A 15,549-nucleotide genomic window follows, 5' to 3' on the forward strand; every position below is an offset into this window, starting at 1 on the left:
AGGCTAATCCATGCTTTTGGGCGAAGACGAAGACTGCGGAACATGGAAGGAGCAAAGAAATTACCTGATTTGCGCGTTGTTGATCTTCGAGTTGAGCTCGAAAAGCGAGGGCTTGATAAAACTGGTGTTAAGGCTGTTTTGACCGAAAGATTACAAAAAGTGAGTTCTGAGAAAATGGTAAAAACATGGGCCGTATTTTCTTCCAAAATGCGAAAAAAGAAATGAAAGATGGCGGACCATGCATGCATTCGTATGCTGCTCGTACATCATGTACATGTCTTGATGTACTGTGCACTATGTGTCACTACACTGTATGGTAGCCTACAAGTACAATACAAGGTGTTTTTTTTCATAAATTAAATGTCGGTCTACCGTACACCTATACCGGACCCGGCCTGGTGCATGTCAGAACATCGTGGCAACAAAGCTTTTTCTTGCTGCCCATCAGTCACTGAATGACTGATCAGAAGGTCAGGTGTTTGTTTATTTGTTGGTGTAGTGTTAGTGTTTTACTGTCAAATACAGGTAGGCCTAATGACTGTCGGTTACGAAACACCAGTTTTCTACAAGACATACAGAGCTCCGGCTCGGCCAGCACCATGTTAACGTTGCGCGATAGTCAACAAATTGGTGTAAAGCTGTGGAGAGAACATGTACCTGCGATAAAGACTCAAGACCCCCAAGTCAACATTTCATGATTTTTAATTCCAACGTGATTGTTGTTCCAGGCCCTTGAAGATGAAGGACTTGACCCAAATGAGCATGCCTTTGAAGTCAGTGACAGCACCCCAACAAAAAAGCCAGCAACGCCGGTGGCTGCTGCAGGAAACAAACGATTAAGTAAGTATTTTGATGTTTACCGGTTCTCTCCTTGAGAAATGTGCAAAAATTAACTGATGAAAATACTTGTACACTGTTGTGCTATGCTTTCTAATATCAATGGCAAACTCAAAGTAAGATGCTTGAATTGAAACAGAATTGGAGTTGTGATAATGATACACTACACTTAACAAATGATTCCTTGTTCACTGGTAACATTCTTGTTTTATCGTAACATCATGTCTGGAATGACTGTGTTGTCTCCCATCGAGGTGTTTCCGTTTGTGTACTGTTACTGTTATCTAATCAGAAGTGCTTTCAAAATTACTCTAGTCATCTAAATTATGTTTCCCAGGAAATAGGTTACTGTCCATAGAGACAGGATGCTGGTTTGCTAATGTACATTACAGGTGACCCATTATCAGCTCCTCGTAAACGGACCTTATCAGAAAATGAGCCAGTCATAAGTTATTTTTGGGAGACTTTGACCATCCAGCTTTACTTTAGAGAATATAAAAGTTGGTTGTACATTTTGTATATTCATTCCCGTGGTTTTTTTACTTCAGATACAAGAGCAGTCAAGAAAGATGAGGTTAGTATTTTACTGCTTGCTATGTAGAGATCGCAATTTGGTGTGGGTTTTTTAAGTCGCTTTGTTAATCCTACAAGTTCCATGTTTGCTGTGTATGTATGTTAGATTGTTCCATGTTGATGGTGAAGACCATTTGGTTTGCAGAGCTGTGACAGTGACTGAAAGACCTGCCTAAACTTCTGCTGATCGATGGAATCATATCCGTGCAGCGAATTGACACCAAATGAAACATCAGTTGCGACTACCCCCCTTGCCTTCCTTCAAGTAGTGCCAAAACTCTTAGTCTTTGGAATAGGGAGACAAATTGGTGCTGCATGAACCTCCTCCCCCCCCCCCCCCCCTCCAAAAAAGTTGTTTGTTTTTACTGTCGAGTGAAAATGTGTTGTGATGGATCCTAATTGCATCTGCACATGCCCTGCCACACATCTGGTGTATATTAAACATTGTGGTTGACTTTAGAACCACCTGAGTGCAGCACTGTCATATGATATATGACTGTCACCAGTCATATGTTACTCTTGTCATAGCTTAGGCCTAGTATAAAGGCTGCACTGTGTAGGTATTGATCTGTGGTTGAAAGTACATACCTATGGTATAATGGTATGGCATAGCAATGAAAGGCATTGATCTGGTTGAAAACTTGAACGCAGAGATATGCTGTTGTTAGGTATGTGGTTTGTAGGATTGTAGGATTGTGTGGTGGTATCTGTAAAGGACCGGTGCAATTTTGCAATTGTGTGATATTTCCATTGTGCAAAGCAAACAAGTTGATGATTTTGCAGAAGTTTACGTCCAGTCATTATTAGGTGCATGTAGAGCCTTTGTATCCTAATCCTGCAAATTGTGTCATTGACTGTTTGCTGCCCTCCCCAAAACCTCATCATTCAGTCGTTGCCAATTCTGATGATCCTCTCTCAAAACTGCAAATTTTCATATCTGCATGCACAATTGCCATAAAGTAGGTGCTTTGCACAGTATGAAAAAGTGCACAATACATTGACACAGGAACAAAGGTTTCTTACCCTCAGGCATGTTATTGGATAAACAATGAAGTTTCTGAGTTGGGAATAGGAATAGGATGAAAAAAGCAATGCTTTGAGAATTTTTATTTCAATCACCAGTGCAGTATTTGAGAATCATTGTTGCTGATTCAGCTACTGCTAAACCAATTCTTTATCTTTGTGCATGACAGTTTGTTTCAGAAATGCCGATTCAGCATGTTTTTATTTTGTTTTGTTTCCAATTCCATATCTGATAAATAAAAGGTGCTTGAAAAATAACAGAGCCTCGTCATTGGCCACCATTGGAAACAGAGCCTCGTCATTGGCCACCATTGGAAACACTTCAAATTGAGATTTTCCTGCACTTCTCATTTTAGAATGGTGAAGACATTGAAGAAGAAATGGATGAGGACGCATTATTAGACGGTCAGGAGGATGATCTAGACAAAATGCAGGTAGGATCTAACTCTGGAAAGAGTTAATTTATTGGCCAGGATGCTAATCAGTCAAGGGTTATAAAACTTTCTACTTTATTTTTAATGAAAGGTGTTATGAATAGAATTCTATCTAATTCTAATTCACTTGTTCCATTGAAATATGAAATAGCTTTCAATTTTTCCCATAACACAATAAAAGTTGAAATGTGTATATTTATTCATAAGCTACTTGTTAACTGTTGACTTTCAAATGTTATGAATGTAAACACAAACAGCTGTTGCTTCTGCTTTCCACAGCATTTTCAATGAGATGTGTTTGACGATTCACTTGTTCTGCTGGTGTGAGATTTTTTTCAAGGTTCAATAACTGTGGATATTTATTCGTAAATCCACTTGTATATGCATGTAACTGTTGACTTTCAAATGGATTTAGTTTCAAACAGCTGTTGCTCCTGCTTTTGGAACAGGTGGCGTGGATCGCATTTATACTGAGAAGTCCACTAATGCTGCATATGATATTCACAGTTACGCTTATTGTGCCAAGTGTTCTTGTTGCACTCGGTGTGTATCTTGTGGTGAAAAATAAAGCTTCAGGTATGACGCATTTTCTTTATGGTTTTCAGATACTTGATGAGGATGATTTGGATGCCATCGAGCTAGATGAAGATGAGAAATTTGACGAGGTAAGCAATATTCTATGATGAAACCTCTTGCAAACTGTGAACTTTTCAACTCCATTCACTCAGAAATAAGAACTTAACCTAATGTTTGTTGGCGCGAAACTTTGTATTCATTGACAGAAAAAACCCACCTATATGACTGGGAGGCCAGTTTCAGACTTAATGATGGTGCAGTGGAAGAAGGTCCGCCTAAAAATGGAAATAATTGTACCCTTGCAGAAAGTTTTCAGTTTTCGTCAGCCTATATTCTTTACTATTTACAGGAAATGGCCGAGGCAAAACCTGACGAGACGAAAGCTGATGTTGTTGTGAAAGCAGGAGGTAAGACAGGTGCTGGGTACAGCCATTGAATTAAAACTATTGCACTGAAGGCAAGATTCAGGGGCTTAGGTCAGGAATGGTGGTCATTATTTAGGAGTTATTACACAACTTTTGTCAGGTACATGTACTAATATTGCACTGCATGTGACCAATCTAGTCTAGGTGTTCATACCGAAATGATGGTATGTAATAGCTAGGGTTAAGAAATGGCCTTACAGTACGTTTGATGTTACCCTTGTCCCCTTGAAAATGCCAGTGAAAGATGCACTTCAGTTCTGATGTTCAGCGGCGGTGCTGATGCGACGACTCTTTCCAACAATGTGGATACATCTCATGGCAGTGACAGAAAGGACTCCTTGCAGGGTATCAGTGTGGCATGTATTGCAGTTTTCTTCTTCTTTCAATGGATGCGTCTTGGCTGGTGGCGGAGACCTGTTGGCAATTTCGGAAAACGGGTGCATTGGAGATAACTTCGGAGAACTCTGACAGAATGTTTTGTTACGTCAAGCAACAAAGAAGACATAGACACTTAAAACTGTAACGTTAGTTGACCTGAACAGCTCAAGCAGGACTGAATATCGTCAGATTGATAACGTCAACGAGGCATTCTACAGGTTCAGTTGTTGGAGAACTGAGTGTGCTGATTTGTGAGTTGCAGGTATGCTGTGTTGATCGTGAGCAATTCGTCCATCAAGATTCTATTCGGCTTATCTTCGTAACTGCCATCATGCCACACTGATACTGATGACACCATCGAGAATACAAGCAAAACATCCATCGATGCAGGACTCTCAAGGTGCCCTATGATTGACAGACAGGAGAGCACTACAATTTCATGGTGTAACATCCTGGCCACTCCCTCACTATGTTCTGTGACGTCTTTTTTTCTTCTGTTTATTCTTAGATCCATTCCAACCAAGCTTCTTTGTATGTGACGTGTATATTTTCAACCTGAGGAGTTTACAGAAGATCTGTCATGTTGTTGAAATAAATGCAAACGGATAGGAGTTGACCATCATTCCTGACATGAAAAAGCAAAAAAAATTCTGAAATAATTTCAAACTGAATAAACATTTGACTTCTGATTTCATTCGTCATGATTTCTCTCCTGAATCTGCCTTCACTGGTATTCTAATCTCACTGCTATAGTTAAAGGTAAGTATTGAGTGGTCGTATCATGGGTTAGCCTCACTTTCCTCACATTTAAAATATACCTCAACAGCTTTTCTACATTAAATTTCCCAGAAACAGGACAAGTCTCTTCCAACACTGTGACAAAGGAGAGCCCTGTTAAAGTGCAAACCCCAACCAATGGTGAGACGAAAATGGAAAGCGATGAAGTCAATGCGAAACCGGAGGCAGAGACGGTGAAGAAGGACGACGCTACAAAAGAAAACAATGTTGTTTCTTCAAGCATATTAACGGTTCCTTCCCCGGACAGTGTTGCAGTAATTGCTCCACTAACGTCAGAGGACACTGTCAAATTAAGCACGTGCGAGTCTAAAAATGACGATAGCGTTTCGTTAGTGGTCCACGTTGATGACCCTAATGACCTCGATTATGATCTGTTTGGTGGTAAACCAAAAACTGGCGAAAGTGCTGATGGCGAGGCGGGTAAAGAAGTTGAAGCGGCGACAACAGGGGGAGAGGCTGCAAAGTCCGAGTCTTCTACCACTCCCGCAGCCGACGGTACCAGTGATGCAAAAGACGCTGCAAAAACGGAGGATAAAACTGATGAGAAGAAACCGGAGGAGAAAAAGTCAACAGAGGAGAAGGATGCGAAAAAAGATGAGGAGAAAGATGCCAAGTCCAAGAGGTTTGTCCTTCTCTTGTTTATGCTATGTTGCCAGGAAGAGGGTTTGTATATCATATCTATGGAGAATTATCTGGTGCCTCAGGTAGAGTTTTGGTCTAAAATCATGGAGTAGCTTTTGATTGATAAACAGGTTTAGCGGGAATAAAACTAATTTTGTGAGTGAGAAACATGAAATATATTGTCTTTTGAAGACACATTTCTGGTGCCCATTACAATCAAATCACAATATTGATTGTTTTTTGACTGCCCCAACCCCCCTTCCCACATTCTGTGAAGACGTTGAACCGTACCACCTCAAGTGACTTGAGCTCTAAAGTCAGTAAAGATATGCCATCCCATCTGAAAAGTTCACTGAAGAAGTCCTGGTTGATCTGAGCGAGTCCACGTAACTACAGAATAGCCTCTGCTGCGATGATGCTGTCCGCGAGATGTTTTAGAGAAGCAAAGGGGACGTGACGTACCAATCGTTAAAACTACCATGTGGAGCTATGAGTGCCTTTTCTGTCTTCAACTGCCCATCAAGTTGGCAGTTCAAATATAACATAGTTTAACAAATTTCATGTACAAATAACCATCATGAGGGGCTGTATAGCTTGCTTGCCACAAGTTGATTTCAATTGCTTCTTTTTCCATAAAATACATCTGAAGGGAAATCAATGTTGCAAACTTTGATATTGTCTCTCATTTCTAACGTAATTTTCTGCCATGGCTGCTGCCTCACATTAGTCATAAAAGTGTCTTTAATTACTTGGATCAGAATGAAACTGCTGCAAAGAGAGTCTTCACTCTTCAAACAAGGTAGGTACTGAAAGATGCGACTGATCATAAAAGATTATTAATGACAGTGTAGTCTTTGTGTTGTAGGCACTTATCATTTTAATATCATGACATTTCAACCCATGTTTTGTAATTTTTGCAGCACTACTGCAAAGGATGCCAAATCTACCAAAGATGACAAAGGTAAGAACATCATTGACTTATCACTTGAAAAACTTGGGCAACCTGTGATGACTAGTCCATGTGGTACCGTCCTAAATCAGACTTAAGGGGGGACATGGGTCGGAAAATATGATTTTTTATTTCTGGATGGAATTGAATGAAATTTGCAGGGTGTACTCATGGGCCATCCCTGATTCCAAAAATACCACCAAATTTGGCCCACCCCCTTGGTTGCTAGGTTACGGCGGCCATCTTGAATTTGGACCCCCCAAACTACGCCACATAGTGACATACCTTCTTTATTTTATTGTTTGGGACCCCTGCAAATAGTTCAGTATGGTGTAGAAAGACCTGCTGTATGCATTCAGCTAGTTTACAGGGACTATTTGGAAGTTTGTACCTCATTTCCAGCCCAAAATCCAAGGAGCAATTTTTTTGGGGGGGTGGCGCCACCTATTAGGCCTTAAGGGGTTTGTCGTTTGTATTTACTGGTTGTTCAGGAAAATAGGAATTTAGCTGTACACTGTGCCGTTGTGTAATTATCATTTGTTGTCAGTGATTGCTCAGTACTAGGCCTGGTGTCTTGGTGCCTGATGATTTGGTGTGTAGGATCACATATGCTCTCTTGAGCCTCGTAGCAAATGCGTCTGAACTAGAGCAGATGCTGAGAGAAACATAATGTCATCCTGTCCTTTCCAGATAAGGGTAAATCTAATAGCAGCAGTGGGATCAACAATGGAAAGAACCTGTGGGTGAGCGGCCTGTCCAGTTCAACCAGGGCAACAGATCTCAAATCGCTCTTTAGTAAACATGGAAAGGTAAGTTTTTCATATCGACAACAAGTTTTTTCCCAATCTCTTAACAAATTCAAACACTTCTTGTGTCGCACAGAAGTATGTGTCTGAATAATCAACTTTTAAATCTTGAAAACAAAAGTGTGTTCTTGTATAGTTCGGGAGACATTTGTGATTTTCCAGGTACTCATTGAAACATACATATCATGATAGCGGTGATTGTTTTAGGCTGTGATGATCCCATGTTTTCTTTAGGTTGCTGGAGCCAAAGTTGTTACAAATGCTCGCAGTCCAGGATCAAGATGCTATGGATTTGTCATCATGTCATCAATGGAGGAGGCAAGCAAGTGCATCCAGCACCTTCACAGGACGGAACTTCATGGACGCATGATATCTGTGGAAAGGGTAAGTGTTGAATTTTTATCTTGGTAAGTTCTTCGCTGCGAATTGTCATGTTTTGTATGGCCGAATTAGGAAGCTTTTGCCCTATGCTGTTTTGCATAATCTACGACATATAGGACTAATCTGGTGTTAACAATTTGACTATAGGTACCCTTGCTAAGTAGGTTTGTTGCTTTCCAGGCCAAGACGGACCCAGCCTCGGCTGCTGCCAAAGCGATGGGCACCAGCAGCAGCAGCAGCAGCAGCGCTAGAAGAACGTCAGACAGAAGGACTGACACCAGGACAGACAGGAGAACGGATCACCACCATTCGTCCCGGAGTGACAGCCACCGTCGCACCACAAGTGGAGGAGGTAGGACATCATCCAGAACTACGTCGTGTGAGTATCGGAGAGATACTTGTGCTTGCATGAATTTGATTTAGTAGGTTTTCTGCTCGAAGGCCCAACTTGTGTTTAGTGTGTTTCATGTTTCATGATCTGTAGTATTTAGTTCTACCGATTCAAAGGATCATGTTGGGTGATAGTTTGCTCCTTTCATTAGGATGCTCATGTTATTTTTGGCCAATTTCTTGCAGCTCACTCTGGTCATCATACTCGATCATCAACAGATCCTAAGAAAATAGACAGTAAGGACAAAGATAAGGAGAAGGAGAAAGAGAAAGATACCAAGGAAGGTGACAAGGAGAAAGAGGAAGGAGAGAAGAAGGATGCTGAGAAGGAGGAAGAGACTAAAGATGAGAAGGCTGACACAACAACTGAAGGAGATAAGGTGCGTGACAAGTGTAATGTTTATAGTCTTAATTTCTTCCTCGCCTGTGTCCAGCTTGTGTTGAAGTAGTACTAAAGTAGCACCAAATTGGTCGGGTGTTTCCATCTTCAACATTCTAATTACCTATAACTGTGGGGTTAGAATGGTTTGTCTCACTGCATTTCCACACTGTGGGTATTTTTAGTTTACCAATGGCATTTGCACTTCAGGAGAAGACAGAAGAAGGGAAAGAAGCAGAGGGAAAGGTAAAAGAAGAGGAAAAGACCGACGAAAAGAAAGATGAGAAAAAAGAAGGTGATAAGGATGACAAGAGTAAAGATGAGAAGCGTTCGTCCTCGGCCAGGCGAGGTGGATCATCTCGACGAGACAGCAGCCGGGCAAAGTCCAAGGATACGGTGCTGTCCTTTGAAAAGATAAAGGTGCGTTGTTGTCTGTTTCAGGACCTTTTTTCCATGAAATTTGATGGCTGTTTGTTCATCTAGCCACATTGCTATCGACACAAGTCGCATGATTTGTGAAGGCTATGGTTGGTTGATGTCAAGCTTGCTGTGAGTACAGTCTTTGAAGTTTTCATTTTGTCTCCATCAACTGAAGGCCTGTTGGAAATCTAATCGAGGCATCAAATATTTCCTTGTCTGGTCTCCTGCAGTGCTCTTGTTGTGTTTGCTGATTGTGTTTCCGATAACATGCACCTTTGGTGTGAAGTCCAGCTTTAGTCTTGCGGTGATTTTCATTTGCAGGAAGAGAGAGAAAAGGCTAGATTGCGACAAAGAGAACGTGCCAAGAGGGAGGCTGAGCGACGGGCCATGGCAGATATCGAGTATCAGAAGAGACGCCAGCGAGACATTGCCATACATCAGAGGGAAGAAGCCAACAGATTACAGCGAGAAAGGGATAGGATTAAGCAAGAGCGCGAACGATTGGAACGTGAGAAGCTAGAAAATGAAAGAATAGAACGCGACCGCATTCGCCTCGAACGAGAAAGACGTGAACGGGAAGTACGTGAGCGAGAGGTGGAGGCCAGACGACTGGAACAGTTGAGATTTGATGAGGCAAGGCGTGCTCCGAAGAGAGCTTATGATCAACGTAGTGCTGCCAGGGATGATCCATTCTGGGATGCCAAGAGAACAGCCCATGATAGGTAACTATAAAAATCAGTTTAAAAATGTGATTCCCAACCCGCAAGTACAGTAGAACCTCTCTATTAAGGACACCCTTGGGACTGAAAAGTACTGTCCCTTATAGCGAGGTGTCCTGATCAGAGAGGTAAAATTGAATGGTAACAACCAATTTCAGACCAAAACCAGTGTCCTTAATAGAGAGGGTGTCCTTATTAGAGAGGTGTCCGCTGATGGAGGTTCTACTGTAGATAGATAGTCTTTTCCTGAAAATTTAAACAGTTCTGTTTCATTATTTTGCTGTTGTTAATTTTTGTGTTTCAAAGAGTTTTCTTTAATTTCTTTAACTCATGCTAAACCCTAGTTGATGATTCATGGAATTTGAAAAATTATAGTCTTTCTTTTAATCACACCTAAGAATGGGCCAAATTTACCTGTGTGTTCATGTAATAATGCAGATATGCTGGTTATGATAGAGACAGAGCTCCAGGCCGCTATGAAGACCGTAGCGATGGCTTCGAAAGAAGAGTTGAGCGTTACGACAGGCGAGATGCAGCACGACCAGTTGAAACCCGAGATGCAAGATATGACGAGAGACGGGATACCAGGGAGGTTGCCACTCGAAGAGACCCACCACCAAGAGAACGTGATTATGATAGGTTGGTATCTCGACGCTGAAATTATTTGTTTCTGTTACACAATAAGTGTACTGTTGTAGCTATACTACATGTTTGTTCTAATATCAGGCCTACACTTTGTCAAGTGAAACTAATACTTGTGTTTTTGTATGTTTCTTCTAAAGGTATGACCGCGGGTCTGCCAGAGACACAACCAGAGATCATCGACCAGCTGGCCGCGACCCAGAGCCACGACCGTCGAGGGTAGTCTCACCACCCACACGCAGAGGGGCAGACACAAGGAGTGACTGGAAATCTGAGAGGTCTCATCCTGCCATGCCAGCATCTCAAGATCGACATGATCCAAGGGATCGATACGACACAGGCAAGGGTAAGTAGAGTTTTCATCCTAACTTTCAACTTGGAGTGGGATCATTCCTGGCATTTTGGTTCTCATACCCAAAAGTAGCTAGGTCGTGAGGTTACGTACACATGTAGAAGAGGATCTGGGTCAGTATAGTGAAGAAGTCACTGACCAGCTGAGCAGTCTGAATTGATGTCTGGCTGATTCCATAGTCAGGCACCAATGAGGTAGATAAAATGTGATAAGGAAATGGTGAAGTCAAGCTTCTTTATTCTCCAAATTGTTTTCAGTGTTGTGTGTAATTATTTCTCTTTTGTTGTATTATATTGTAAGATCACCTCCTTAACTACATGGGTTTAATCTTTTCGCTGAAGTGTTGTAACATTTTCTTGGATATGTGCATTATAACAATATAAGAAAGAATTTGAAACATTGGAATGTTTTTAGCAAAGTGAGAGAAAAAGATCCAGCCCATGCCATTATAAGGGATACTACAATATGCTTGTCAATTAGTCTGATTTAGCATCCTTGTTTTATTTTGATTATGCTTTATTTGTCTGCAGTTGTTGTAAGCTTTTGTTGCCTCTTAAATGTTCAGGATGTTTGGTTCCACTGCCCCACTTGACACCAAAGATCCATGGCGATGTGGTGGTAACTCGGTTTAATGCCAAGGGGTGTCATTACACTCCTAATCCATCATAGATGCACCCCTAATATATCCTGTAGGAGAGCTGTTTTACACTCCCCATGTTCGAGTTTGTACAGTACATTGTGGTATGGGTAGTGGTTTAGTCCTCCAAATCAAACTCATGATAGTAAAAACCAGCTCTCCGGCTATTTTCAAATGTGAAATCCTGCCACTCTTTCCTCAGAGAGCTGGGTATGTTACACTGCGAATGAAGATACAGCTTCTGTACAAATGTATACACTGCAACTAAGTCGGCAGCAGCTTGAGTATGATACACTGCAAGTTGGGCCATGTCTGCTGAGCACCCCATTAGTTGAAGCCAGGCGGCTTCTTCAAATCCTGTTTTAAAAGCGTGCTTCATTTCAGACATGAGAAAATCCAGTAGCATAGACATGAGAAAAGGTGGTAGTACTATGTATAGTGGCAATTCAACTTCTCAACATCCTACAGGGAGCAGTGCTGTACCACCAAAGCCCAAGCCAAAAGGCAGAGGTAATTATTGTTCCAATACAAGGCCTCCCTATTTTCTGCCTTTTTTCAGGCCAGGGTGGTGATAGTAGGTTTGGTGGAAGCAGATCAGGGCCTGGTGGTGTCCGTGATGCTTGGCCCGGAGGACCCAGTAGTGTCCCTGATCGGGGTGCAAAGCCTTATCCCTCTGGTGGTGCGGGTAAAGTTGGTAAGTGACAACTGCCGTTAGTACATGTTGTCACATGGTTTTATTATCATTTGCGTGTAATGTAGATAGAATTCCCTGCGTGTTTTCATTTCTTCATGCGGCATCTGTTTGCTTTCCAGTGCACAGAGCCAACAAAGTCATGGGCAACAGACAGAGGGACAACGAAATCCTTGGTCTGAATCGTCTAACTCTTGTCAGTCGGCCATGCTGATTGTTTGTTACTCCAACTGTCTGCCTGGATTTGTTTGCTCTTGGGCAGCTTTTTTAACCTCGATATCCTTGTTTTCTCTTACCGTCATCTCTTGGTTACAGGTCCACACATACATTAGCTCAACAGTATTACCATAAAGAAACCGTTACCCTACTACCGGTACTAGTGGCACATGTACTCAAAAAGGACTGAAACTAGAGTAAACGATATCAGTTTGATAGCTCGGCCTGGTTGTTTAAAACAAGTTTGAAGACTCTCACTTGGTGTCAAGTTTACTTTTGACTTTACTTGTTTTGAACAACAAGACCATGACATTTGAACATTTGCTTGGAGCTCTGCATTTATGGGTGTCAACTATCTCCGCTATGCGTTTTTCAGTAAGTTTTCAGTCCTCAAGAGTAAGAAATGTTCTGTTTCGGCCCCCACCCTCTGCCACTGGGTCACTAATCCTCTGCATGCATGTTGATCTGGTTTTAACCAAGATTTAGTTCTGTAGTCATATATTGTTTTGTTTCCTGCATCCATGTCCACAATGGTGGTGAAGGTCCTTTTCCCTGATTGCTTTGTACAAACGAAACACAAAAACCAGTGATAGGAATGGAATGTACCTTAGCTTGCCAAAGTCGTTTTCGGAAAAGTAATATTTACATCAAAAATGTGATAAAGAAATTTGGCCAATTGTGTTTTAGTGAACAAGATGATTGAGTGATATATCAAATTACACACTCTGAATTCTGGAGCATTTTCACTTCCTGAGGACATCTGCTTGAGTTGAACAGAATTTTTTTGGTCCTGACTCAAGGTTATTTTGTGTTTTATGCTTAGTTCTTGCATGCCTTCCTGTTATCATTTTGTAACGACTCCAACTTGTTAGCGACTGGAAGCCAATGAATTATTTCATCTTTTTTTGTCGCACTTAACACAAGGATTCATATTTAAGAATGAGGAATTTTGAAGACCGCCATTATCCACAGGCATTATCAATTCAACATATTCAGCCCATGTCTTACTCTGTAATTTGTTTGGTTTTAAAACAATATGACATTGGACATGCCGAACTTCATCTCTAAGGTTATTTGCATCTGAAGTGCATTTTAAAATCATGGTGTCATCCACGCTATCTCATCCACTTGTCAACTCAGATGAAAGTAGCTCGGCAAGTTCTGTTAGACTGGCATTTCTTTTAAGGTGATTGCAGAAGTTCGGGACCGTCAACACATAACGTCACTCTTCTGTCTGTTATCCATCATTATGAGACTGTTGCCTGTTGTAATTGACACTGTCTTCTCTTTCAGGTGGACCTGCTGGACCTACTCGTGACGATTGGGGGGCTGGAACCAGGAAAGACAGCCACAGCCAGAGTGCTGGCAGCTGGCAACACCAGAGCAGCATGAACGCACCGAGCATGGCCCGACAGAGTGACCGGTGGCCTGCGAGCAACAGCAGCATGAACACATCAGCACCGAGGACCATGGGTCAGATGAGCATGAATCCTGCACCGTTATTACCGCAGCCACAATCAAATATGTACATGGGTGTTGCCGCGCAGGCAGCTAGTATGATGATGAATTCAAGTGCGCTGGCATCTCGGCCAGCTGATGCTCGGTTTGATGCTTACAAGAGTATGGGTAGCGGTGGCAATATGAGACGGTACTAGAGACAGGTTTGATCTCACAATAAAAAGTAATGCTGGCACGGTGTTGCTGTAACTATAACAGTGTAAGACTGTGTGAGATACGTGGTGCAGCTTTGCATTAAATAGATAATTCACATTTTCTAGAATGAGCACAACTCTTTCTAATGTTAAGTTGTCAAATTACTGAAAGGCTTCAGATCTTGTCAACAAACGCTGTAAGTGTTATTTAGAAACCATTGCTGTAAACTCTTATTACTGGGCACCAAGCTTTTATGAACATTTGTCCCGATTTGAAGCATAAGTTACTGCAGGTGAAGTAATTATCCTGGTTTAAATGTATGTTGTCAGTGATTTTAAAGTTGGTAGACATTACTTTCGTTGACTTCTGATTATTACAGCAATCATCAGTACTTATATTTTCTCAGCTCCTTTTTCTGTGGTTGCAAATGTTTTATTGTCGGAGCTGACGAAGTGATGTTCAAATTTTAGGAATATTGAAAGTACAAACACAAATCATAAGGGACGTGTTCAATTAAAGTTTCATGTGAAGTTTGTAAACCGTGCATATCTACTTGATTCGAAACTCAGTGAACTGGTTACTGCAGTAGAACCTCTCTATTAAGGACGTCCTTGGGACTGAAAAATGCTGTCCTTGATTTAGAGGTGTCTTGATAACATCGGCCAAATGCAATGGAAACAGTTTGTCCTTGATCGAGAGGTGTCAGCTGAAGCAGGTACCTCTGTTGTTTCATATAAGAGTTGTGGCTTTATTACTTCATTACATTAGTATAATATTGTTGCTATCATTGATAAAATAAACCATCTCATCTCTTCACGAACCATCAGATTCCTGTTGTAAATATTATGAACCAATTAAATCACAGTTTGTTCTCTCCATGAAGTACTGGAGACTTTTAAAATACGCAGTTTCAAAGAATTGCAAAATGGTTTCATTGCCAAAGTTCATTTAGAATGTAACATAGTAGTTTTATTGTCTTGTCAGAATAGTGAAACATTCAGATGATCATGTCTAGTACTTCATTTTCATTGTTGTTTTATGTGTTGCTGGTTAATCGTTGCCAGTGCATGTGTAATAGTGAACTTCATTCATTCATTCAACTTCTTGTGAAATAAAGAATTGGCTATATTTCGTGGATACATGTCTTAGTGAAACTTCTTTCCTTGTCATTGAAGGAGTCGGTGGTGTTAATGCTGCCAGGCCAGTTCTAAGGATAGTTGTAGAGTTGCTGTGTTGGTGGCTCAACTGATGAATATAGGGACTGGGCTCTTTAAAGAAACTCTGATGTTCAATTAGTGCCATCATGGCTATGCCTCCTACTAGCCAGGCATGATAGTGGAACTGCTAGAGTTCCAGGGCCTTTGACATGACGCAATACGGAAAGTTCCAAGAGAGGGAGCCTTTGTAGAGAACAGCCCATGTAGCAGTCCCTGTCGTTCGGATTCATCTGGCCAGCCGAGGAGTGGACTTTCTTGGCATAAATTGAGTCTTGCCAGGGCATGAGTGACATCCAAGTGTGACCCTGGACAGCTGATCAAGTGAATTCCCCCCAATGGTGGCACAATGCTTGGAAAGTTCCAAATGGCAAGTTTGCTGGTCTGTCCATCTCGCATTCTGTGTGCTGATATTGACTGGAGGATGTGACAAAA

At 41.5% G+C, this 15,549-nt stretch overlaps 1 protein-coding gene across 5 annotated transcripts; it reads left to right on the plus strand.

Moving 5' to 3' along the window:
* LOC135484625 (scaffold attachment factor B2-like) lies at positions 1 to 15,037 on the plus strand. Of its 5 annotated transcripts, none has more exons than XM_064766268.1 (18): positions 1 to 159; positions 729 to 840; positions 1,386 to 1,411; positions 2,790 to 2,867; positions 3,473 to 3,532; positions 3,793 to 3,850; positions 5,096 to 5,666; positions 6,586 to 6,626; positions 7,305 to 7,423; positions 7,655 to 7,804; positions 7,982 to 8,180; positions 8,378 to 8,571; positions 8,781 to 8,990; positions 9,312 to 9,712; positions 10,148 to 10,348; positions 10,492 to 10,697; positions 11,725 to 11,850; positions 13,541 to 15,037. In XM_064766268.1, the coding sequence occupies exons 1-18, from the start codon at positions 43 to 45 to the stop codon at positions 13,900 to 13,902; spliced, it is 3,231 nt and encodes a 1,076-aa protein (XP_064622338.1). In that variant the 5' UTR covers positions 1 to 42; the 3' UTR covers positions 13,903 to 15,037. The 5 variants fall into 5 exon arrangements, with proteins under 5 accessions (XP_064622338.1, XP_064622331.1, XP_064622344.1 ...); XM_064766261.1 differs by lacking the exon at positions 11,725 to 11,850 and adding an exon at positions 11,900 to 12,034; XM_064766274.1 differs by lacking the exon at positions 11,725 to 11,850 and adding an exon at positions 11,900 to 12,034 and having other exon boundaries at positions 10,166 to 10,348.
* Positions 15,038 to 15,549: the final 512 nt, after the last annotated feature.

This window comes from Lineus longissimus, chromosome 1 (genome assembly GCF_910592395.1).
Source record: "Lineus longissimus chromosome 1, tnLinLong1.2, whole genome shotgun sequence".
Classification (NCBI taxonomy): domain Eukaryota; kingdom Metazoa; phylum Nemertea; class Pilidiophora; order Heteronemertea; family Lineidae; genus Lineus; species Lineus longissimus.

Coding starts and splice junctions, on each gene's coding strand:
- LOC135484625 (XM_064766261.1), top strand. CDS start 43: ATGGAAGGAGCAAAGAAATTACCTGATTTGCGCGTTGTTGATCTTCGA. Junction 7,424..7,654: donor TCTTTAGTAAACATGGAAAG/GTAAGTTTTTCA, acceptor TGTTTTCTTTAG/GTTGCTGGAGCCAAAGTTGT. Junction 10,698..11,899: donor TCGATACGACACAGGCAAGG/GTAAGTAGAGTT, acceptor GCCTTTTTTCAG/GCCAGGGTGGTGATAGTAGG.